This window comes from Centruroides sculpturatus, unplaced genomic scaffold (assembly GCF_000671375.1).
Source record: "Centruroides sculpturatus isolate CEXI.00-Female unplaced genomic scaffold, Cexi_2.0 scaffold810, whole genome shotgun sequence".
NCBI classification, from domain to species: domain Eukaryota; kingdom Metazoa; phylum Arthropoda; class Arachnida; order Scorpiones; family Buthidae; genus Centruroides; species Centruroides sculpturatus.
Genome location: NW_019385140.1, coordinates 298,769 through 324,232, shown reverse-complemented (window position 1 = coordinate 324,232; position 25,464 = coordinate 298,769). Strand labels below are relative to the sequence as shown.

The 25,464-nt window shown below is 29.7% G+C and overlaps 2 protein-coding genes and 1 long non-coding RNA gene across 3 annotated transcripts in view; 1 reads left to right on the top strand and 2 right to left on the bottom strand.

The window, feature by feature from the left end:
* The first annotated feature begins 1,098 nt into the window (after nucleotides 1-1,098).
* Nucleotides 1,099-4,006, top strand: LOC111635336 (DDB1- and CUL4-associated factor 7-like). Its single transcript, XM_023380275.1, has 7 exons — nucleotides 1,099-1,195; nucleotides 1,272-1,484; nucleotides 1,563-1,757; nucleotides 3,074-3,181; nucleotides 3,246-3,509; nucleotides 3,580-3,700; nucleotides 3,770-4,006. Exons 2-7 carry the CDS (start codon nucleotides 1,296-1,298, stop codon nucleotides 3,904-3,906), a joined length of 1,014 nt encoding a protein of 337 aa, XP_023236043.1. The 5' UTR covers nucleotides 1,099-1,195; nucleotides 1,272-1,295; the 3' UTR covers nucleotides 3,907-4,006.
* A 13,185-nt stretch (nucleotides 4,007-17,191) lies between these two features.
* On the bottom strand, nucleotides 17,192-17,584 carry LOC111635332. The gene is made up of 3 exons (XR_002758356.1): nucleotides 17,463-17,584; nucleotides 17,276-17,293; nucleotides 17,192-17,208 (listed from the first exon to the last, which is right to left on the bottom strand). It is a non-coding gene; the product is annotated as an uncharacterized LOC111635332 (long non-coding RNA).
* Nucleotides 17,585-17,613: 29 nt separating this feature from the next.
* LOC111635325 (glutamate receptor ionotropic, delta-2-like) overlaps nucleotides 17,614-25,464 on the bottom strand; it is a 31,727-nt gene continuing 23,876 nt past the window's right edge. Inside the window, exons 10-13 of the mRNA XM_023380260.1 lie at nucleotides 18,033-18,082; nucleotides 17,863-17,963; nucleotides 17,685-17,752; nucleotides 17,614-17,621 (exon numbers count right to left, since the gene is read on the bottom strand). Of these exons, the coding sequence (XP_023236028.1) occupies nucleotides 17,614-17,621; nucleotides 17,685-17,752; nucleotides 17,863-17,963; nucleotides 18,033-18,082 (227 nt within the window). The remainder of the gene's footprint in view (nucleotides 17,622-17,684; nucleotides 17,753-17,862; nucleotides 17,964-18,032; nucleotides 18,083-25,464) is intronic.

Below are 25,464 nucleotides of genomic sequence, written 5' to 3'. Positions count from 1 at the left end.
TGTTTGTGAAATCAGAAAATCTTATTTTAATAATAATCAACCCTGTTTATAGATATTACATAACATGAGAATATAAACTAAAATATTTATTTATTCTTATAATATTAATTATAGTATTCTTACAACAGTACAAATATACAGGATCTTGCTCTGATGCGCAATGATTCAGGCAAGAAATTAAATGATTTTACATATTTTTGAAGATGTAGAGGTAAAGTATTATCTGAAGGATCTTTATTCCTCATGGATCCTGCACTCTTAACCTTTTCGCGAAGTCTCCAATGGCAGAATGCGAAATTGCTGCTCTCTTTGTGTCTTTGAGATTGAACTCCATTGTATCCTACTTGTTACTACCTGAAAACTTTTAGGATGATTTCCATAGGTTTGTCTTACGTCAAAATTGACTTGAAACGGAAAAATCCCATAACATTACAGTTTACCTACGGTGTGCGACTTATGAAATATCGTGTCCCATAAATAAAGTACACTTTTTACATGGTATAACTTATTGTTATATTGTTCCATCTGATATATCCTTTATTTAATTTGTCTTTCTAAGTGCGCAATATAATAAAAATCTACGGTATTCTTTTAAAGAAATTTTATATTTTTGTTTCCTCTACACTCTTAAATTTAAAACAATATTATAGGTTTTTGTTATAATCTTTAATACATGTCAATGTGTTTCTTTTTATCAGCATTTTCCATTGAAAAATATTACAAACTATGTTAAAGTTATATATGTAGTAATTAGCAAATATAGTTATATTTCTTACTAAATTACTTCTTGGCTTTCTCCTACATTTTTTATATTTTTAAAACCAGCAATTTTTCAAATGTGTTGTTAGTTTTTCCATTCATTAAGCAATGTAAATTACGTAATGTATAATTTTCTTAAATTTTAAAATATTGTGTTAAAATTTAAATTAAAATAAATATTTATATATAAAATATTGCGTTAAAATTTAAATTAAAATAAATATTTATATATAAAATATTGCGTTAAAATTAAATTATTTAGAAATTAAAATTTATTAATTAATTATTCAGAATAATGGCTACTTTATCGCTCATTATGCAAATTACATAAAGGGATTTGTTTTATCGCGCTGTTCAGAGTAATGAAATTTAACAGAGAGAATTACACTTATAAGTCGAATTGTCTTCAGTTTTATTTTCTACTTTTATAAGTGAAGTAAATAAATTATTTTAAGCAATGATTTTATAAAATAATCCGTTTTAAATTGTTAATTTTGCTATCGTTATATCAGAAAGTTGCTAGAAAAATTGATTTCATGGAGAAAGCTAAAGTCATGTTCAACGATACAGTGAATTTAATACAAGTAAACCCTGAATTATGTTCTAAACAAGACTTTAAAATATTAACCAGCCTAGTAGTTCCCAAAATCACATCAAATATTTCTGGCCACGTTAAAGTTGGTAAAAAATGCGCTTTTGGATCGTCTTGTGTAAATGGTAATAGTGTAAGTAGAATTTCTATAAAACTTTAGAATTATTAATGCGTAATTTTTAATATAGTATTTCTATTATTCAAAATTCAGTTGAACGTTTTGACTTATGATGATGACCAACTCAAACTGTTACACTCCGTTTCGTATCCATCAGTTGTTCGTAGATGTAAGTGGATTCCCGATGTAATAGCAAGTTTTCCAGAATATCTGCTGGTTGCTGGTGACGATTTATGCCTTTATGAAAAAACTGATTTTAAATTAACGCTTCGATGGATAGCGCCAACGGTAAGTTCATACGTATAGGTGTTGGTACGGATTCTTATATTATCCTTATTATTTTAAACTATTTAAACGTAAGAATATTGAAGTTTTATAATCCGACATTACATTATTGCTTGTTACCCTTATAAAAGAATAGTAGTAAAATATGTAGTTAGTATTTACATTGTCATTTCGGTAAAAATAAGTTTGAAAAATGCAAATATTGAAAATAAAATAGTTTGATTAGTAAACAATGTAGATAGGACTGTTGTTTAGAGGTGTAAGGCTAACTTTGTTATGTATTTTTTACCAAAAAACTTAGTTTCACAATAAATAGATTATTTTATCTGTATAATACATGCTTTATCGAAATAGCAAGCAAATCCTGCTGACGTTATCGAATAACTGATAAATGAATAGATAGCAATTCGATTTTTACTCAGATAATATAATCTATCATTATGCAAAGCTGAATATAAATTTCCTTTGTTCATTTCATCTTTCATTTTGTTCTCTAGCCACTACCTGGATTGTGGTAACATGGCAATGTTATCAGATCTGGCTATTTTCCTCCAGATTTCAGATACTGCAACGATACCTTTATTTTTTTAAATGCTTACAAATACTTATTACGAAAAGAATCTTAGTTTCAGAATTTTATAAAATAAATAAATGCGATTAGAGGCAAATGCGCGCCCACACTACCTTTTTGAGTCTGTGATGCAAATATCTGCATACACGTTTTAAAATTTACCAGATAATGTGTTTGTGTCTATATATTATCATTATGACTATCCACTAGTATACTCAATACAAGATGTATGTGCTGCACGTAACTGTATTCCCTAAATCACGTTAATTATTACTTGAAAGCCAAATCTACAATTCTTAACTTTTACAGGTAAGGTATGTTTAGCTAAATCTAATTACTTCAATAAAATGAGCAGAATGAAGTGTTTCCAGTTACATTTATTATGCGATGGAGAAACAGTGCATTATAATTGATTTTTAAAAAAGAAATACTGTTTATATTTTTAACACATTCAACCCACGTTGAAGACGTATATCAAATTATTCTGTTTTAAACTGAAAAACTAAATATTATTCTTGCTTTTATCCTATTTGGATAGATAAAGTCAAATTTTAAGATTTCTTCCTTCATAATATCTGTTTTTATCCATCAGTGACCTTTGTAAACTGCACATTTATACCGATAAAGTGGTTAAAGAAATAACACGTTAACCAAAATAAAGTGAAAAAGTTAGAACAAAGCGAGGATTAACAGATTTGTGCCATTTCAAAGTATAAATGTTTAGTGGTTTTTTTATAACTTTTAATAGCGAATAATAGATTGGAGTCCTGTGACGTTCTGCGAATGGAATTATTGGAATCCCATGTATATATCTACAGTACACTTTGATGGCGAATGCAAAATATGGTCATTAGAAGTAAGAGTGATTTTTATTTAAATAAACTTTTATTACTATTAATAACCTCTTGCTCTTCTTTCAGTCGGAGAAACTCTTATTAAGATTAAGAAATGATTTTATGTTTAAAAAGAAGTCTTTAGTGAGATATGAAGGAGAACGTGTAAGGATGTGTTTTTGTCATGATTCTTTGGAGAAGTGTTTCGTAGTATATAATGATCATAGTGCACACTTGTACGATATGAGAATGCCAATCGCTAGAACCAAAAACATATTTACTGACGTTTTAAAAGCAGTAAAATGTTCCTTTCTTAATCCACATTACATAGCATATTTGTTTGGAAGAAAAGTAAGTATAATGTAAGTTAAGTTTAACTTTTTTTTTAAATATGTACTAATAGTTACAATTATGACTTTAGGTTAGTATAACCGATTTAAGAAATTCAAAGGCTGACGTTGTCACATTTGGCTCTTTTAATGATGTTGAAACGGCTACTTGTTTCTCGTGGAGCCCTTTTGAAAATGAAATAGCAATCGGCAGTAAGTTCTCATCTGTTTATTAAAACATGCTCCATGATAAATTTTTATAATATTTATTATTATTTTCAGCATCGTATGGCCACTGTATATTTTGGAAACCTGAAAAAAACAACTTATTCCAAACATCTACCAACGATAATATTAAATATATAAGCAGAGTTGAATATGATCATTCAAAAATTAGTATGCTTTATATTAGCAGCTAAATATACCCTATTTTCGTCGAAATTTTTAAAACCTTTTGTTCAAATTTTTATTACATGTTTATAAATCTATCAATATATAAATCGTAAGGTATAAATGATTTTTAAAATATACAATTTTATATGTATGAATAAAATTTTAACGTTATTAAAAAAGTTGTCTTATTAAAAATTATTCTGTGTTTTTTACATTTTGCAGGGAGGTTTGTGTATTTGAGGATTTATGCTAAATTTATATGGTTAAAAGTAGAGAGGCTGGGGAGATAAAGGTGGTCGTTACATCTCTAGTAGGGTAGGAATATAATTTTGTTAAATTAATACCTTGACGAGAGGTAGCCATATGGTTAAAATCACAGAACTTGTAGTTGGTCACAATTTCGTTCCTCACTGACTATTGGACACCTGCAATATTTCAGCTGCTGCTTCTCGTCCCGGGTTTATATGGAGATTATAGCCTTAGTTCGCACACTCTCCGACAAGCCTTTCGGCTGCTTTTTACATGAGTAGTATATATACATATTGTTATTCTTATGTACGTTTCTTTACAAAGCTATATTTAATTATAATTTCGTTTTAAACGTATATTCATACAATTAAAAAATATTTTGTACCAGGTATGTACAGTACATCCACTACACATTTTATTTTCGCCAAGTAAGTTTTTAAAAATTTTAATTTTAGCCCTTATATCGTGGCTAGCGATTTAGAATGTAATTGTGATTATTAAAAATACATTTAGAGAAATCCACGGATTTTACTTGCTTATCGAACAAACGAATAAGAATGAACCCTAGACCATCACTGACACGAAATTAACTGATTGCCCCTGGAAGTCGGCTTCTTGCAGTAACACAGCTTTCCTACCATCAAATGTCACGGCACGCCACTGCAACATCCATACCGTAAACTAATTTCATAAATATTTACGGTATAAATTTTAATAATGATGTAAAAGTGTGTCGAAAAATGCAATGGCAATAGGTTTTTTTACAACTGTTTTTGTGTACAATATTTAAGGGTGTTGCAACGAAAACTTATGTTATTTTTATGATGGTAATTTTGCATCATCAGAGATTTAATTCTGTAAGAACATCATGCTTTTTATCACACTATGTTTGTGATTTAAAAAATTATATATATATAAATTATCGAAAACAACGCGTTAGTTAGTTTTTTCACACCAGGAACTAATCTGAAACATTACTAAATACTGAGGCATAAATTTTTTCAGATTACGACTTCAGTAAACTCTGTCCTATATAATTTACTAAGCACGAAAAAAAGTAAATTTTATTTCAGAAAAACAAACAATTAGTAACAGTTACTTTTTATTCTATGCGTAGTGAGCACAAAAAATTTTATGGACTTTCAGCCTATCCTCTCTAATGAACAGATATCCCTTCCTTGATACTGGGATTAAACGCAAAATTATTAAAATTAACCATTATACAGGTATTTTTGTCTTATTAAAAAATAGCAAAACTACTTTCGTAATTTCACTGTAAGTATTTTTAAATGGAATTTTTGTATCGGAAAAACGTATTTAAAAATTGTTAGTACTTACGAATTTACAATGTAACACTTAATTATTTAATTACAATGTATTATTTAATTAGAAATAATTATTAGGCCCTTCTTGTATTATTACATTATGAATTGTTTTAATTATTGATTTTTATTACATCTTATGAAAAATAATTTGTTTCGGTTTTCGAACAACTTTTAGGAACGAATTAAGTTAGTAAATGTTTTATGAAAATATTTCTTTTTATTTAATGACATAGACTCATCGTTAAAGCAATTTTTTTTTATTAAAATGCATATTTAGGAATGTCTGAAAATTTACAAACATGAAAGACTTCTTATCTTAATATATTATTTATATTACATACAGAAATAAATATCATATTATACCATGTTTATGTAATACATAGAATATTAAATTCGTCAAATTGAAATTTTCTAGCTTCATCTAAGTTTTTAATTTATTATACAAAATAAAACTTGAATCTAGTTTTATTAGCCATAAGATAATAAAGTGCTTTCAGAAACAAATAACAATAGCAACTTTATATTGTTTTTAGAATATAATTAGATGGAAAGATTGATGTCTTTTATATTTTAGCTTTTCTATTATATATTAGTTCAATTATAAAAGCTATAATAGAAAATCCATATCCTAAAGCGAGAAGAATAAAACAACTTAAAACATCTTCAATGGAAAAAGGACGAAAAGTGTCTTTAAAGATCTCTTTTGTAGACGGTGGCATAGCATCCCTCTCCAACTTCTTATAAATGCCAGTGTCTCTTATCCATCCTATTCTAGAAGTAAACAAGAAGTAATGTATATTTGTATAATGAATATTAGGGTGTAGCTTCTTGTATTGAACGTTCGGATCTCCGCAATTACCGACAACGAAATATAACAGAACACAAGAAAATCTACCTTTCCGTAAGATGATTGTGCATAAGATATTGCGTAGAAGTAAAATGGCAGCAATGGACTAAAGGTGCTGATGCATTTTTTTGCGATTTTCGGTTTATGATATAAACATTGAGCGTTTCTGCTAGCGGCTTGTAAATACAGATACGTTGCTGTCATAAATTTTACTGTACTGAAAAACATTGTTGTCTAATAAAGTAAGATATGCGTGGGGGTTGGAGGAAACATTCAAAATAACGATAAGTTCTAAATTGAATTGATAATAAGTAACCATTTGTCTATAGAAAACACCTTCAACAAAATTTTCGACAGAATACATGCCAAATTCTAAAACACGAAAAATACGAAATTTAATTTTCGAAAAATTATTTAGCCGTAATTTTAATTTTAAAAAAATTTTCGAACTAGTATACAGTGAAACCTGCTAAAGTGACCACTGAAGGGACCAGCTCAAAGTGACAGTCGTACGCGGGTGGTCACATTAACAAGTTTTATTGTACAGTCGACCCCCCTATAACGTACGTTCCTATAACGACAATTCCTATAACGTAGCGAAAAAATTGTAGAAACTTTCGTATAAAGTACCTCCTATAACGTCGTTTCGCGACAAGATTGATAGAGTCTGGACCAATAGTGGATGAGCAGCCGAACTACTTTCCTCCGACCCTGCGCCACGCTACGGAGCAGCTAAATTGAGTTTGCTATGGTCTGTTTAGTATTATATATAAATTATATACTGTACATATAATTATATATTAATTATATATAAATTAGGTACTGTATATATAATTATATATTAACTTAATTTATTGTAACTTTATTATAATTATATATATGCTTTCTGCCGCCTGGCAACACGCTACGGAGATTTTAGGCTAGTAAGTTGAGTTTATTATCGTCTGCACAGTATGTAAATTAGGTACCGTAAGTCTAATACAGCACTAATTTTATACATTTCTTGTGAAAGAAACACTTCTTATTCAACGTCCATAAAAATTATTTATATTAATGATGTCTCCAAAGGTCAAGTTATTTTTCTGCGAAAAATTCGTTATCAGAAATTGCGGCCGTCGTTTCGTGTGCTGTTCCGCGATGAAAACCAGCTTTAAGCAACGGCGTAGTCGAACGGTACACACTCGGTAAGTAATCCTATAATTTTTTGTTTATAGCATAGTTTATACGGATTACTCCCAAAAAATTATACGTGTTTTGGAAATGTTGAGTCGAATTAGTCTAGAATCGGTTAATTTTATAGAAGAAAACCTTTCGAACAGCCTTAGTCCGTAAAGTTCCCACCTATCGGGCTGCGATTGGATCATGTATTTAATCATTCCTATAACGTAAAATTCGATTAGCGTGGAACGTATCTAAGCGTTATAGGGGGGTCTACTGTATTTCGATATTTCGTATTAAATTTCAAAAACATTATTGTTTGAAAATTGATTATCAAAAATTGAAATCTTGAAACTTTCAAACTTTTCTTGCAAAGTCTCTAAAAAGCATTGGGGTGCTAAAATCCCGTTGCTTTAATATTCGTGTTACAAGATAAAATGATGCAGTGACTGAAGAAGACGCTAATGAGACAAAGGGGGGGTGTTTGATTTTATTTCTACAATGCGACCAGACACATCGCCCGAAGAAGATTGCATCCTGGAAGAAGTTTTATGTGAAAGTGGCACCTATTTAGTTGATATTAACAGAAAGAAAACCTAATCATTTTATTTGGCCTGGCGTTGACAAAACGTATACCCACGGCCAACTATCAATTTTCAGTGGTTTTATCTATTTGGCTACTGGTGTGCATGAAGACGACGAATTCTGTGTTAGTAACTGTGTGATTAAGATAAAATATTCGTTGTATTTTACTTTATTGTTAGTGTAAATATCATTGTATCATTAATCATGTAAATATCATTGTAAATATCATAAACAGCGAAAACTGTCCCTGCAGCCAAGAGAAAGAAAAATGTGTAATATGAGGAATTCTATAAACTATTTTTACTACATTTGATTGTCGGTGCATTTTAATTTAGTTTTTATAGGAATTAGAAAGCTTTACTGGAATGTTTATTCTAATTTTTGTATTCACATGCTTTCATCCATATATATAGAATTAGATATCCTCACTGATTGACTGACTGATTCGTCATCAACCAGAGCAAACCGTTGAACCTAAACAAATTAAATTTTGACAGTGCATTTTTATAATGACATACATAGATAACTGATAATAACTTAATTTTCAAAACTGTATTCCTAAGCGTTTTAAATCAAGATAAAAATGTATATTGAAAAAAATATTTTGTTGATCGAATATTGAAAAAGTCGAGAAGAGTTGGAATTCGGTACACAGTTAGGATACGTCATGAAAACGTACAATAAGAAAAAAATTTTCGAAATTCTCCCCCGCGAAGGAGAGAGAGAAAGAGAGGGTTAAAAATTACCCAGAACTCCACTTTTACTGTACTATTTAGATGCGTTTTCTTCCGCGTTTTCGCGAGAAATCGTACACATTTTTCACCCATCTAACTAAAAATTCTTTAATTAGTCTCCGAAGTGAGGGATGTAATTTATACACCCGGCGAAAAACGGGTTAAGATCGTCTATAATTTAATTAATAATCTTGATCTTAGCTATCGTTACTTTTTGTCCGAGCAACGCCGGGCTCATCTGCTAGTTCTCCATAAAAAGCGATAGTGTCGCAGCTTTGCTAAGACTTTCCTATATTAGAAGAATTGGGACAATTAGATTAACTAGATTTCAAAAGACAAATGTTTAGAGAAGTTAAGATTTATGGTGTTTAAGGTGACAATAAAGATGCATATCAGCCGAGACACGTTGTTTTATTCGTATAAAGTATTCTGCAAGCGTTCTCAAATCCAATTTTCCTTAGATTTCCAATATAAGCACCCATACCCTACTTTTGTAAATTTCTTTGGTGAAAATAATTTAGTTAAAAAATTACTACAAGTAATAACGTATATAAATTTATATTTTACATTTCATTGAATAAGATATTCCAGTATAACACTAGACAGTCTACAAGGAAAAATGCTTTCTGCAAAGACTGTTTTTATGGGAAATGATACCAAATTATGTATTTGACACCAAATACTTGGTATGGCTAACACGTTGATGAGCTTCGAATACGCGACCAACTAATAATGGTTTGAAACACTCAGTCCCCGACGACTCTTTTAAATTTATATTTTTGATATATGAAAACATAAAGATTTTAAAACAATATTCGAAAATTATAAACCTAAGCAATATATAAAATTCTTAAAATTATCGTGACAATTTTTCCCCCACGAAAAATCGGAAACAGCAGCAGCAAATATCTAAAAATCGTCAGCAAATTTTGATCAAGTGAGCAATGCGAAGGGAATTAGCTCGAGAGCAGATAGCAAACGGGACATTCCCATTTTCAACGCTGACTCAGCGCTGCCTCAACGTTGAAAAAGGCACTCAGCACTCAACAGATATGTTGACTGCTACTTTCCAATGAATTGTGGGAATTTGGTAAGACATTTGAATGGTATGCATCTTGTTGAAAATGAAATTATGAAAACTAAGCATTTCGTACTAGAGTTGGAAAGTCGTTGATGACGTCAAATTGTTTACTTCAACACTCAACACTCGCGTTGAAAATTGGAATATCCCGAAAGCTAACAGGAGGTAAGGGGTTGGGCTGATCACTTAGTGCATAGTTGACAGAAGAAAGAGAAACGAGTGGCAGTTACCTTAGCTTAAATCATCACAAATTTTTTTAAATTAATAGTCTATATAAAAAAATGTGAGTGCAGCCGGTATGGCGAATGAGCGAAGACAATTACTGTATGTAACAATGGAATTGAAATGCTTTTCTGTAGAACTTTCAAAACAAAGTGATGCTACACCAATTCGAATGAAACAGTTTTATGTGTTGAATTCTAAAGATTCTTCCAAATTTGATTTAGATTTTAAAAAATTGAAAAATTCTTATGTAATTTAAACAAAACATTTTTTAAGTAAAGTGAATGTCAAAGTGCATTTGAAGACAAGCGTGAAATTTGTTTACATTTCAGAATCCTCACTCGGAATTAGACAGATAAAAATACACGAATTATTGAAATTTTTGTTGGGCTGCAATTTGAAAAAATTATAAACCTATAAATTCCCAATGTCATTCATCCATCCTTTATTCTGTTTGTCTGTCCTTCTTTAATTTCAACAAAATAGTTAGATAAATGAAAAATGAGAAAATATATGGAAAGCACATAGGCATAATGCCTGGTTAACTATACAAGAACCTCAGTTACATATTCATACGTCACTTCATTTCAATTCAAACATTTTCCCTTGAGAAGAGTTAGATAAATTATCGGCATGACACTGATGATAAACATGAAAAGTATGATGCACAGAGACAAGACAATACTAATTTGAAGTGGAGAGCATATAATTTAAACTAAATAAATAAAAAATATGATTATACATTTCAGCCTGGCATTGTGACAGTGTGACAAAAAATAATTGCTTGTTATGTATAGTTTATATTGGAAACAAATGAAGCGAGAAATTGAGTTCACACAATGCAAGTAGCAAAGCAGATTTCTCTGTCTAGTAATGTAATACTAATGATAAAATATTTATTGTTTTTGCAATAAAATTATATAAATTGTAATTCTTATTTGAAATTTACGAATAAATTAATTTATGTATTGAAGTAAGTTGAATTTATAAGCAGAAATTTGCAACATATGTAAGAAAATTTTCCTGATAAATGTTGTTAGTTCAAATGTTCGAAAAAATATCTATTCAATCAAATTATTACAAATGTGGACACAGTATTTACACAGCTCAATTGTTAATAATGAAATTTATAAATTCATAAATCATTAAACTTACATTTTGTTTAATTCAGTTTTAAGTTCAAACCGTTTCTTCATAGGATATGCTACCATAAAGTTGACTAAAGAATCTTTAGAAAATGCAAATCGATCTTCTCCTTTTATTTTTGCCAAGGATTCTAGTACACTTTTAGGTGCAAAATAAGCGTAGTTTGTGTCTAATACGTGTTGGATGGCGGCATCTAAATCATAGAAGCATTTATCTGGGTTTTTTCTAATATAATCTGCTATAGGTTTTACTGCTCCTTCATTCATATCCTGAAAATATTTGATATCTGTTAAATATTAATACATTATGATAAACGGCATATTATTTGTGATTTGTCAATATTAGTAAAAAGATTTTACCATAGGAAAGTCTACGGAAACTCTGTAAATAATTTACATAAATTTTTTTAAAATTTATGTAAATTATTTACAGAGTTTTCCGTAAAATTTTAGAAGTATTATATACATAAAATTCTATTTTTTAACTGAAAATACACTTGTACTATATTATATTTTCTATATTATTCTATGTATTATACATCTAGAGGAAACAGCATGAAGCATCCAATGTAACCATTTTAATTATTTTTTAATTAAAGATTTTTCAAGTTTAAATACAGCAAACAAGGTGATTCAGCCAAGCGTGTCCAAACTTATCCGGGGGGGTAGGTTGCACAAAGAAATCAGAATCATATAGCCATGCCAAGTCGAAAACGCCATCTTCATGTACTGGTAGAGAGAAGGCGAGAGATGAAAAAGCAATGCGTAAGAGAACGAAATGCTTCTTATTACTCACAAGACATCGTGAAATGCATTGTGACTACACGTATTGAAAGATAAAACCATGAACTTGATCATGTAACTGACCATGTAACACGCGCTTTTGATTGTCAGCAGAAAGAATTATGTACATTTTCGAAAATTCCTAAACGCCATCTCAGACTTCCGAAGCAGCTACAGAGATGCGTGCTATAAGGTCTTCATTGCATTCAACGGAGGTGTCGACATCTGTTCTTTGACGTAATCCCTCAAAAATTAATGTTGAATCCGGCAATTTTGCAGGTCAATGAACGGGACTATCACACTCGATCCACTGCGATCAAAATGTCATGTTTTGTCATTACTGAAATGGGTGTTGGTCTCTTCGTTCTGGAACTATATCTTATGAAGCAGCGACTCTGAATCTTGTTGTTGCACTATCTTTAACAAGACGTCCTCCAGAATTATTCAATACCACCTGTCTGGACACAGAAACAAGAAGTGTATGATAATTAATTGGTCTTCACCAATGCCGGCCAAAACATTCATAGCAAACCAGTTTTGTGTTGTATGGTATATAATGCGTATGTATGAATGTTGTCCACTACCCATGCATACGCATTATGTATGTACTTTGCAGCTACCTTCCCATGTAAAGCATGCTTCGTCTGTGGAAAGCACAAAGGCAGGAAATTCTGCAAGTAGAATTACGCAAATGCAATGCGCTGAGGGTAATCCTCTTGCCTTGGTGTCTGAATGCGCTTCTTATAAAATAGACACAATCGGTTTTCGTGAAGAACTCTCCATACAGTGGTTTGGGACAGACGAAGCAGAAGGGCAATTGGTCGTGTGCTGGCACGACTTAAAATAACATTATATAACATTAAAATAACTGTTAACATTATGTTTGGTGTCGTCAGTGGTTTCTTATCGTTCCCGACAACTTGCAGGTCTCTGGAAATAACTAGTGTCACATAAATTCTGATGAAGTTGTGCAAATACTTGGTGATTTGGCACACTTCTCATAGGTACAGACTCACAACAGTTCAACCTTGCAGTTCGTTGCTCCCTAAGCGAGGAGCATATCAACCAACTCCACGTTTGTGAACTCAGCGATACTACTACTGCTGTCGGCAGTTTACAAATAACAATATCCTGAAATAATGTATCAACAGTCTCGCAGCCGTGCAACTCTATCTACCACATGATGATGGCGTTTCCGGTCCTGCATTGCTATACGATTCAGATTTGTCTTCGTGCAACTTACCCTTCCCAGATGTTTGTACACGCATAGTTAAATTACCCTGTGTATTCAATACTTCAATTTAAAAAATATTATTAGTATATTGCTGTCACAGTACTCATCTAATACATTTAAACCTACGGAATAATTTTCATACTCAAAATATTGTACGGTTGTCGAGTATTTCGAGTATTTTTTATTCCTAATTTGTGTGTATAAAATACATTAGAGAATAAAGTTTCTTGTTTGAAAATTCTAGGTAGATTTAGGTTTTCTTGGATTCTCTAGCATTAGTCAACATTTTGTATAAATACCGATCTTATAACTTAAAAATATAATTATTTAATAGTATTACCCAAAGATAATTATCAACAACGGTATCAGTCATTATTCCACAGGAATATATTCCTTTTCTCACAGAAGTTGCAAGTTCTTCAATAGTTCTAGGCACGGTTTCATACACAGGATAAGTCATGTAAGAAAACAGAACTCCACAATATCCTGATATAAGAACTACTGTTATTAATAACCATGCACCAATGATGATTCTTGTAGTATTACTTCTGACGTGATTTATTTCACCGCCTGTGAAATTTTGTTTTAAATTATTATACTGGGATAATGATTTGTTGTCATATATCTAACATAATAACGGAATTTTATTTGTTATTATTAATTAATTAATCAATAATAAATAAGTATTATCTATTTTATTGAATATATTCAAAAGACATGGAAACAAAATATTTTGTGTAAGTTATTTTAAGAAACTTTTAAATATCATCGATCATATGTCTTTTATATAAATAACTGAAATATTTAACTAATTTTTTGTATTGTTATGACGTAAAGTAGCAGTAATTTTCACCTGGGGTCTACTACACAAACATGAAAGAGCATTCATTACACCGATTTTAATTAATTAAACAAAGTTTCAAATATAATCAAACACCAAATACTTGCTGAGCTTACTATTAATTTAATACTCAAACGCTTTCAGTCTATTTCTAATAGGCCATCCTCAGGTATTTGTTCTACAATCGAACACAAAGCTTTTCGAACACTCTTTAAATTAAAAAAAAATTTAAAACATATTTTTAAAAACTTTACATTAAACTGTAAAATATTAAATATTTAACAAAATACTAACATAATTTATAATTAAACAAATGTAAAAATAAACTAATATAACGAAAATATACATTAAACGAGTTAAAATACACCGCCACAAGTTTAAGGGTATTTAATTCCCATTTCCTTTTCTATCACGTATTTCCATGCCGTTGGAAGAGTATTAGCGTCCTTGGCATTTAAGCAATTGTTATTTACTTTACTCTTATATTTCTCCATTTTCTCCATACCCAACGCAATCGTCGGAGAATGGACCGGTTTAATTATTCTTGCCTCATCCCATTTTACATTTGCTCCCTTCGTTTGTGCCATGATTGCCAAAATGATGTTGTTGTGTCCTTTACTAACGTCATACATGTGCTTTTTTATACGTACTGCCAAATTTCTTGTGGTGACACCCACATAATCCTTTGCCACTCCTAACTACTGATTTTCAAAAGGAATTCTATAAACCCCAGCCTTCTCCATCATTCTTACTTCGTCCTTATCATTTCTTAGCAATCTGTAGATGTTTGGCGCTCGTTTACATACCGTTCTCTTGTTTTTATATTTACATAATTTCTCCCTCTACATTCCTGTTATACGTAAACTTATTAAACCTCTTTTCACTGTTATCCCGTTTGCTTGCATCTTGTCTGTAACCCTTGACTAATCCATCAATTGTGGATGTTTTGTATCATAAACTTTTCGCAACTTTCTTCATTCTAGTAATCTCCCTAAGTCGATCTTGTAGGGTGGTTTCTTCCTTGTAGTTAGATATTTAGGTTATTAGCTTACACTGTTAGTTTCGTGAATCTAGAATTAGTAGTTTTCGAGATTTTCGACTTTTTCTTGCTTTAGTGCATAGCAGTGTTTTTGAAATTTCCATTTTTCATGGGTTTCCCGTAGTTTTTTCGAGGTTAGCCATTTAATTAGGATGAGATAAATAAGGTTCTTTATAGTCAAGTTTCTTTGTGTTTAGGGTGTCCTTTAGTTAGTTCGTTTTATCTCACGTTATTATATTAGCTAGTTTTCTCTTTATAATTTGTTAGTATGTTAGGTGTTTATTTTCGCCTGCTAGTTTGAACTTCCGATGATCGTTCGTTCATATTGCATTGCAGTATTTTCGAGGCTTTCTGGTTATTTAACATTTTTGAGTATTTTTCAGGTTTTAGGTATTAGTTAGATAATTTTTAGTATAGATTTTGTTAGTTTTAAGAGTTCTTTCTAGATTACGTGTTAATCCACTTCGGTTGCCACTGGTGCTGAGAGTCCAGGCCCGAACGCCTCAGCTGTCAGTACAAAGCTTAGGGAGCTTCTGGACATTGTTCTGGCAAACTGTTTATTAGATACTCAGCACTACTGTTCGTAAAGAACACAAAATTAAAATTTGCGAAGCTGCTAATGATCTGTTTGCTCTCGCGGACAAGACAATCCGTGCCTTGATATACTACCCAAATAATAATGTAGATATGATAAATAGTTTAATTAGTGACTCTGTTTCGAAATATTTTGCTGATAGTGTAAATCGCATACAACAGGATGTTTCTGAAAGTCTGTTCATTAATAGAGAGCACTTAATTGATTCTGATAACATGTGTTTCATTTTATAGATTTATTAAACTAATCACACAACATATTGCATTGCATTATTGTTTGTGACTGTGCATAACTGTATATAGTGACAACCAATAATGTTCGTCATTTGTTATAATTTTATGTTTTGAATATTTCAAACGATGTGGGTATTCCAATACGACTAAAATATTGCATTTGTTACATTTTATTTGTCAGCAGAAATTACTAATAAACATACCAAACGTTACATCATAACTATAATTTCGTACTGAATTGTAAGGCATAATAGATATTTTTATGAAAGACATTTTTCTGTTAACCATTCAAACTAGTGGATGGTTACTAGTAGATTTGATTATTGCCTTGATACAATGTTTTCAAATCAATTATTTTTTCACTTTTATATTTTATAATTTATATAAAAGATTTTAACATAATAAATTATGAACATATACCATTATTGAGAATTTCAGCAATGGCAAATAAACTAGGTTTGTTTTATATTCGTAAAATATGTTTTATTCAACAAACTTGGATGAAAAATTCTAAATTACCATATGTATATTCTGAATTTGTCGCGATGCTATTAACACCTGTTTTGTCTTTAAAAGAAAACTTTGGAAAACAGACGATTCATTCAGAACGCTAAAGTTAGAAGGTCAAATCTAGAGAAAGAAACATAATTTGGGGTAATTTAACATAATAGCACAATCACATTACTGAGTTTCATACAAAAGATTAATTACTTTCAATCATAAACAAGCTCATCATAGTGAAACAGGTATTTTACGATACGTTGCCAATTGAAAAGTGAATTCAATACTCATTTTTCACACTCCTGATATTCAGTTTTAAATTACATTTGTGAAGTTTACTCGAACTTTCTGTGAAAATACTATGCAGTTTGAAGCTAGCAAGATATGTGTTAATACTTTTATAGTTATAATTTTTGTATCAGTTTTGTAAAGGCTTCTGTATAATTACATTATTGCCTATATACAAGAATGAAATATTTCATTGTGCTTTCTGAAAGTTATAATATTTACAATGCATCAAGTTCTCAAAGAAAAAAATAATAATATTTACGAAGAAAAATGTAGAATTATTCATTATTAAAATTACGTAAATTTTTCTTTGTTTTAACTTCGTGGAATATAAAGTAAAACCAACACACACATACACACACACATATCGATATATATATATTGCTTTTTGACAATTGTTACCTTGAGCCATTAAAGTTTCAAATAGAAACCAAAATATTTTACTGATGAACCATGGTCTTTCGCTTCCTTGAATATAAGATTGCTTCTTTGAATATAGGAAATGCAGTGATATTGCTGTTACAAATATACTTACAAAAACAAACAGCCAAACCTGAAATTAAATTTATATTAAATTTCATGTATATAAACAAAGTACAAATAAATTTATTACTATTTCCGTGTTGCTGAAGATAAAATTAAAATACTATCGTATTTAAAAATAACCATTGTAAAATAATAAAAATATATTTATTGAAATATTTAAATGTTTATATACTTACCGTACTTGTAAAAGGTATAAATATTGTTGTTAATTTAGAAGCCTTTTTAGGAGCAGATACTATAAACGTAACTTCATCAGAGCCAAAAGAAAGTGTAAAATCCACAACCTGGTAACTCTCGTAGGTAACGTATAAGGAATTTAAACTAAATTCAGCTTCCTTCAATAAAAAAAATTAATTTCATTACGTTTGATAATTATTATTTTCGTTATATAATCTTACTTGTCGTTGTAGTTTTCCAAGTAACCCATTCCAGGATCCATTCTCGAGTTTTGTCCCGAAGACTTTTTCTACAGGTTGAAGTATTTCATATCTTAAAAGAATTACCATTAGTTTTATTTAGTAATTTAATTTAAAAAAAAAAAAAAAAACATAGCTGTCAATATTTATATTCTCTCACCGGACACATTTTAATTTTTCAAACATCAATTTAACTGTATGAAAGTCAACTCCATCGATAACTTCATTGCCCTCTTCATCCGTTACAACATAAATTGGTAACTATAACATAAACATAAAAATTAATTAACTCATTGTAATTACTAAAGTTTTAATAATAATAACACGCACCTCAGCAGCAACAATTCTTACTTCACTTTTATTTTTGCACATTGCTTTACCTAATCAAAATTTACCAAAAATAATTTAACAATTAAATCTTTAAAAAGATTAGTAATAATTTTTTGTACATTATAATATGAAAAATCATTTAAAAAACTGTAAAAAAAACGTGTTTCGGTTAATTATACGAAAACAACGGAAATTTTACACAGTAAAGCGTCATGAGCCTGGCATTCGATTTTAAATAATGCAGAAACGTGTTACTTAACTTTCTTGGCAACATTTAGTAGCTCCATCTGTTATCATATTTTATTTTAAAGTTTTTAAATTTTTAGCTATTAGAAAATGGCAAACACCTTAATTTTTAGGGTAGGGATAGGTTATAAACATTTGTAGATGTTAATAACGAGTAAATTATTTATTAATTCTGACCTACTATAAATACACACCACTGTCTTTATCTTTTCACCCCTTCACCATTAATCATCAAAATGTAACGGCATCAATTGAACTAATAATCAAATCTCCCTAAAATTCAAAAATGTTCGACAAAAGGCGAAGAACTTAAGCTTTAAATAGAGTGAAAAAAACCCCTGCTTCTCCCACACACGAATATCCATACATACAAAGATTATCCCCGAATTTTATTTCAATTCTTGTCGATTCAGTGTTCTCTGAGTCTAAAAGTATAAAAATCTGCGAGGGTCACTTTTGTTCAATCACCCTCAGTTATATATAACAGCTGCAACAGTATAAATAAATTAAAAGATGATCTGCAAACTGAATATGAATTCAAACACATAAATATTATCATAATAAAACAATTTAATTTTAAAATGTTATATTAAACTTACTTGTTTCTGTAAATATTTGGCATATAGAAATTATTAAAATTGCTTTGAGCATAAGCATATTTATTACAGAGATCCTTTAACTCCTAATTGAACGAATATCCAAACAACTCTTCTCTGAACTTGTTCTCGGCTAGTAAATTTAAAATATAATTTATTTAATAAGGTAAACAAATCGTAGAATACACTTTAACAAAATTATTTTAAATTTTATATAATATTGTAATTGTATTATAAATACAGCAAATTTTCCGTAATTTAAAATACAGTAAAGCATCGATTATCCGAATCAATTGAGACTGGAATGGTTTGGACAACTGATATTTTGGATAACTGATATTTTGGATTAGCGAAAAAATATAGTATTAACGTATCCGATGTTAAAATTTTTCTCCGTTGCGTGTCACTTCGCGTTGAATTTGTCGTCGATGTTAAGCCTAACTAAGACTATTGTATCGTTAAAATTTTTTTTTTATTTTGTACAAACAAAATAAATATATTGAAAAAATATAAAAACGATAAAAAATTTTACTTCAGAAGTTAATTTAGTATCAAAAACGTAAAATATTTGATTAGCCCAAGACAGCCAAAGATTGCAGTGCTACAGCACTAGCGAAAATTTAAATTTGCCGACTGGAATTCTTTCGGATAATTCACGTTTCGGATAATTGACTTTCGGATAATCGACGCGCTACTGTATATTGGACCGGAGAATGTCGGCTAACTGGATTTTGATTTAAAAATATAAATAATAAACATTTCTAAGCCCGATGGGTATATAATTAACAACGATTGCCTGAATGATCGGGCTATAATCCGGCTAATTAAATGATTAATATAAGTAATTTGTCACTAGAGGGAAGCGTTAGGTACCATCTCTTAACTAAATTAATAATTATAATTTTTAATATATTAATAAATAATTTAGAACCTTCTGGAATAAAAGAACCGCAAGGTGGAAGGAGCTTGAATCTTCGACCTCTGCTTGCCCATGTGATGCGTTTTCCAGTTGCACTACCCTGACCCCGAACAAGTCTTCGCTTCCAGAAGTATATTAATTTAGTGCCTAACGCCTCTCTCTAGGGACAAATTATTTTATATTATTTAATAATTTAATTAGCCGAATTATAGCCCGATCTTTCAGGCTATTGTTTGTAATTTATGATAAAAGAATAGATGTAGAGTACATACAAAAACAAATCACCATATTTTATAATACAACAATTTACAGGTTATTGTACAAAGTCATATTACTGGACTTGTCGAACTATAAAGACTGTTGTGATTTTATTTTTCTGCTGTTATATATAACAGAGGAAAAGTATGGCGATCCGTAAAAACGTCAAATGTAAAAAGCTTCGGTGGTCAAGAAAAGACCCATGAAGATTTTTACATTTTTGTACTTAGGACACACTGAAAGGTCGAGAAATGCAAAAAAGTACGGGGTATTTGATGTATGTATAGATGTCAGTGTATGGGGGACGATTTTTTTCTTCTTGTGTAAAGTTCAATAACTCCTGTGCATTTTGTCGGAAATTTCTGAAATTTCGCAAGAAGGTTTCTTTATTAAAGCAATTGATACTATTAAATGTTAGTGTTTAAAGATCAACAAGGATATAAAAGGGGTCGCGTGTATCTGTAGTGTAATCAGGATCAACGACGATTTTACCTGTTATTAGCATTTACATGTTTTAAAAAACTCCTCTCTATTTTCTAAATTAAACTTTTTGCTATTTTATAATAGGTAAACATATAAAACTTTTAAAATAAATTATAATAACAGATGGCGTCACCAAATGTTGACGGAAAATTTAAGCAACCCGTTGCTGGAATTTTTTCTTTATCATTTTTAGTGATAATTTGTGTTATTACTCTTATAATTCTTATTTTTTAATTGTATCCTTTTACAGTGTAATAATTTTATGTGTAGTATAACATTATTACTCCATGCATTATATGTAATAATGTTATATATATATATTTTTTTGTGTATGTTTTTTTTTATTTTCATAAGTTTACTTTTTTTATATTTCTTTCTTACTCCATTTACGATACTTAAAATTCTGTAATTAGTATTTATGTATACGATAAATACAATATATATAGTTAAAGAATAACAGTAAAAATAAATGTACTACATAAATAAAAAAAAAATATATATATTTATATATTGATGAAATTGAATGAAATTTATATACCTCGTGCTCAATATCAAAAAAATCTTTAATCAGAAAATATTATATGAGATGATTATCAGTTTACTGTTTTTATTGAAAATGGCAAAAATCTTAATTTTTAAAGGAAGAGATTCGTTCTATATAAAATGAGAAATCAGAGTAACATGTAAAATTGTCGTTAAGTCCGATCTTACTAGCGATACACACGACCCCCTCTATCCCCCTACCCTCTGAATCTTTAATCACAAAAACCTAATAGCAACAATCTCCCTAAAACAAACTACCTTGCAAAATTTCAGATATTATTTACAAAAATTACAGGACTTATTAAGCTTTAAATAGGGTGAACAAAATCGTGCCCCCGACATACACTAACGTCTATATATACAAAAAACTTAGGTTTTTGCATTTCTCGACGTTCCAAGTTGTCAGAATCCAAAAATATGAAAATCTTTGGGGGAAGGATTTATTTTTGACAGATCTCCATACTTTCCCACTTTTATATATAACATATCCGGAAATGTAATGAAAATGAAAATAAGTAAAAAATATCATTAGAAACAAACTTACTTAAGTAAATGGATTGAGGAACAATACTTTTATCCTGATCGATACAATAATATATATTGTGAAGCACGTTCAATGATATCAGGAAATACGAAGTTGGTTTAACGTAGAAATGGAGAGTATAATAACGTTAGATAAATATATAACGTTGGTAAACATCTAATTTTAGATCAATGTCAGCTCAGTGCATTAATCAATTTGTTGCTGCGAACGGTAATCAATACGCTGTGAAAAAAAATTCAGGTCAACGACAGAATAACTTTGTAAAAATAATGTATAAGGTGGCATGGTTTATAATAAGTAACAGTCTTGTATTGTGAAGAATAATTGTACAGTTTTACAAAAGTATTCTATTTAAAAAACAAAAACATATATTAAAATATACGTAAACATATTTAAAAATCTAAAATCATAATAATTAATTAAATCATTTATAAATGATTTATTTTAAATTATTAAATGTAATTAAAATAACATGTAATATTTTAATAGATTTAATTATATTTTTAAACTTACAATAATATTTTTACATTTTCAGAAATATTGATTAATTGACAAAGAAAAATTTAATAAATGGCCTCGTATTGTTTCGTGATGTGATATTTTCATTCTAATAATGTAAACATTAATTATTTTAATATGCCATTTATATCCCATTGTTACTAATGACAGCAGAATTCCTTGTGTAACTTGTAGTCACGATAGATTTATAGAACGTTTTTTTCTAAATTAATTATTATTTCGGTTAGGATCTTTCTTATAGAGTCAAGTAATGAAGGAAATTTATTCTTTCTCGTTAAAAGAACCTGCATAAAACGGAAACATGTCTAACGAAAACATATTTGATACATTGCAATTCCGATTTACACAGGTTTTACTATATTACTATAATAGAAATGAATTATTATACATGTCAGTAGCTCTTCGATTAAATGCTTCTCACACCCTTTTACGTTTTACCGCATAGTAAACAAACAGGGCTTACATATTAAACATACAATTTTTATTCATAATGATACAAATTATTTATTTTTATGGTTACTAGCAATCCCAATTAGCATGTGTTAAATTAAATTTTTACTTCATATATATGCCTGTCCCTTTTATTAAGTTGTCAGGAAAATATGCTTCTTTATGCATAAGTAAGTGAAAGGAAATTATGATTGTGTGTATATTTCGTGAGAATTCTTAGTAAAGCAAAATGACAAGCACTTTAAACATTTTCATGTAAATGTTTTTATTGTTTAACATCAATGTGACACGAATAATATTCGTTGGTACATTAAGTGTTAATATACAGACTAAGGATTCGTATATTTCTAATCATAACACATGTGTAAAACACTTTACAAACGTGAGATTTATTTAGCATTGCGAATTTTAAATACAACCGGTTTAAACAGTTCTAAACATCACGTATTAATAATTCTCAGAAGCAAGTTTCTATGTTGTGCATTTTACTTATAACTTCAGTACAAAGAATTACAGGATGTTATTTATTTAACTTTTTACATCTATATTTTTATAATGAATTAATTTTTATTTGATTACTGTATTAACTCCGGCTTACTTAAAATAGCATTCTTTCAATTAAAGCCTCCACTTTGAATATAAAAAAAATGAAAATATGAATAAATTTCATATGTGAAACGGAGTAAAGTCATAAGTTCGGTCAGTCCATAAGTTCGTGCATATTTTATGACCTGGAGAAAAATCTTGTTTTACTGTTAAAAATGCCAGTCTAATGTGATACTTTTTACACTGAAGTGTTAAATTTGATCTCATTCATATTATACTGTTCAGAATTGGGAACATTTCAGTTGTTTATTTTCGTTAAAATGGAAGTAACAGATAAATATAAGAGACATGTTTTATACTTTTTATTTTTAAGTGATGGGAATGTTACAAATGCAGCCAAAAAATTAAATACTGTTCATAATCAAACTGTCATAAGTGTAAGGACTGCGCAGAAGTGGTTTGAAAGATTTAGAAATAATGATTTTAGTGTGAGGATAAGGCTCGTACTGGAAGACTCATTGACTTTGATGATGATGCTCTGTCTGCACTAGTTTAAGCAGAACCATCTTTAACAGTTGATGAAATTGCGAAACGTTTAAATTCATCCCATGGAACTGTTTATAGACATCTACAACAAATCGGAAAAGTTTCGAAGTTAGGAAAATGGATACCACATGAACTGTCAATAGCTAACTGACAACAACGTCAACTGCTCAACTCAAAAGCTTCAACTGGGAAATTTTACCTCATCCAGCATATTTGCCAGATATTGCTCCCAGTGATTATCATCTTTTTCAGAGTTTGCAGAATTTTTTAAAAGGGAAAACTTTTGAGGATGAGAACAATGTAAAAAAGGCTATTTCTGAATATTTTGATTCAAAACCGAAATCATTTTACAAAGACGGGATTAAAAAGCTACCATCAAGATGGCAAGAAATTGTACAAAATAATGGTGAATACATTATAGATTGAAATAAGATTTAATTAAAATTTTTGTTGCTTTTTTTGTAGATAAAAATGCGCACAAACTTATAGACTGACCTGATAAATAAGTAAGTACACTGTCTGAGAATTGTAAAAAATAAATTAGACATATTCTGAGAATATCTGTTTAATAAAAGTGTACATATTAAGAGACTATTAATAATAGCAATAAACATAAAATGATAATTTCAAATTACGTAAAATACTGTGGTAGTTATTTTAACTAGGAACTTACATCATAATATCAGGTTTGTTTGTAAATGGGGAAGAAATATGACATTTTCAAGTGAAGTCAGTAGAAATATCGCACTACTGCGAGAATATTTGTCAACAGACCCCGCTTTACCCCCTACCGAAAAAGTCAATAAACGTTAATCGTTTTATAACTCTATTTCAAACGCTTCTTTCTGAGTTGTAAATCGACTAATTGACAAAGCTTTTACTTTATTTTGCTCATAAAAATGTATTTTTTAAAATTTAACACATAGTTTGTTTAGATCTTTACAGTTTAATTTTATTTTTAATTTTTAATGTGATATAGCAGTGTGTTAGGCTTGAATCGATCACCTAATATAAAAATAATATAAATGGCATCGCTCAAAATATTTAAAAAATCATCAAAATTCTTTGCAGATAGATTAGATATAAATGTTTTCTGTACATGTAATGAAGAAATCGAAAAAATTACGAGTAGACCATAAAAAATTCGGCAATTTACCATATGAAGTCTAATGCATAATTTCTTTTATTCATAACTAAAAATATTCTCCAAATTTCATCAAAAAATGCATTTCCGATAATACCGAAGTGAAATTGTTACGAAAGAAAGAAAAATTGTACAATTAGCGCAATTTGTATTAGCGTAATTAATTTTGAAAATTTTTGTCGCTGTTATTTCTCGCCTGGTCATACGCAATTTCTCGCAAAGTATAATGAGACTTCGTTGAATGTAATAATAAATTGCGATATCTCGCCTCAAAATCTGGCTAAAATCGGTCTTTTTCTTGAAAAAAATTATTGGGAGAAAAGAATTGATAGTGAAAAGGATGATCGCGATAGTCGCGAACGACGATAGCGATTATCGCGATTTTTTGCCGAATTTTTCCAACCCCAAAGCTCACTCAGAGTCTGTGAGACGCTGGCACTTTTTCAACTTTTTTAAAGTGTAAACTCGGCACGCAATAAAAACGTTATTTATTGCATTTTTCTCAGCTCGAAAAAATTAGAAAACTTGAATTTTTTGAAACTTTTTGAAAAATTTCAGAACGAATGCTTCTAAAAAAACTGCCACCAGGCGTCTCATACACGCCAGATGATCTAGGAACGGTAAAACTCTTGCAGCTT

What these genes read in the sequence shown, in the direction of transcription:
- LOC111635336 (XM_023380275.1), top strand. Translation starts at nt 1,296, where the DNA reads ATGGAGAAAGCTAAAGTCATGTTCAACGATACAGTGAATTTAATACAA. An exon ending in CTTGTGTAAATGGTAATAGT is followed by an intron (nt 1,485 to 1,562) that starts GTAAGTAGAATT and finishes TTCAAAATTCAG; the next exon opens with TTGAACGTTTTGACTTATGA. An exon ending in TTCGATGGATAGCGCCAACG is followed by an intron (nt 1,758 to 3,073) that starts GTAAGTTCATAC and finishes AACTTTTAATAG; the next exon opens with CGAATAATAGATTGGAGTCC.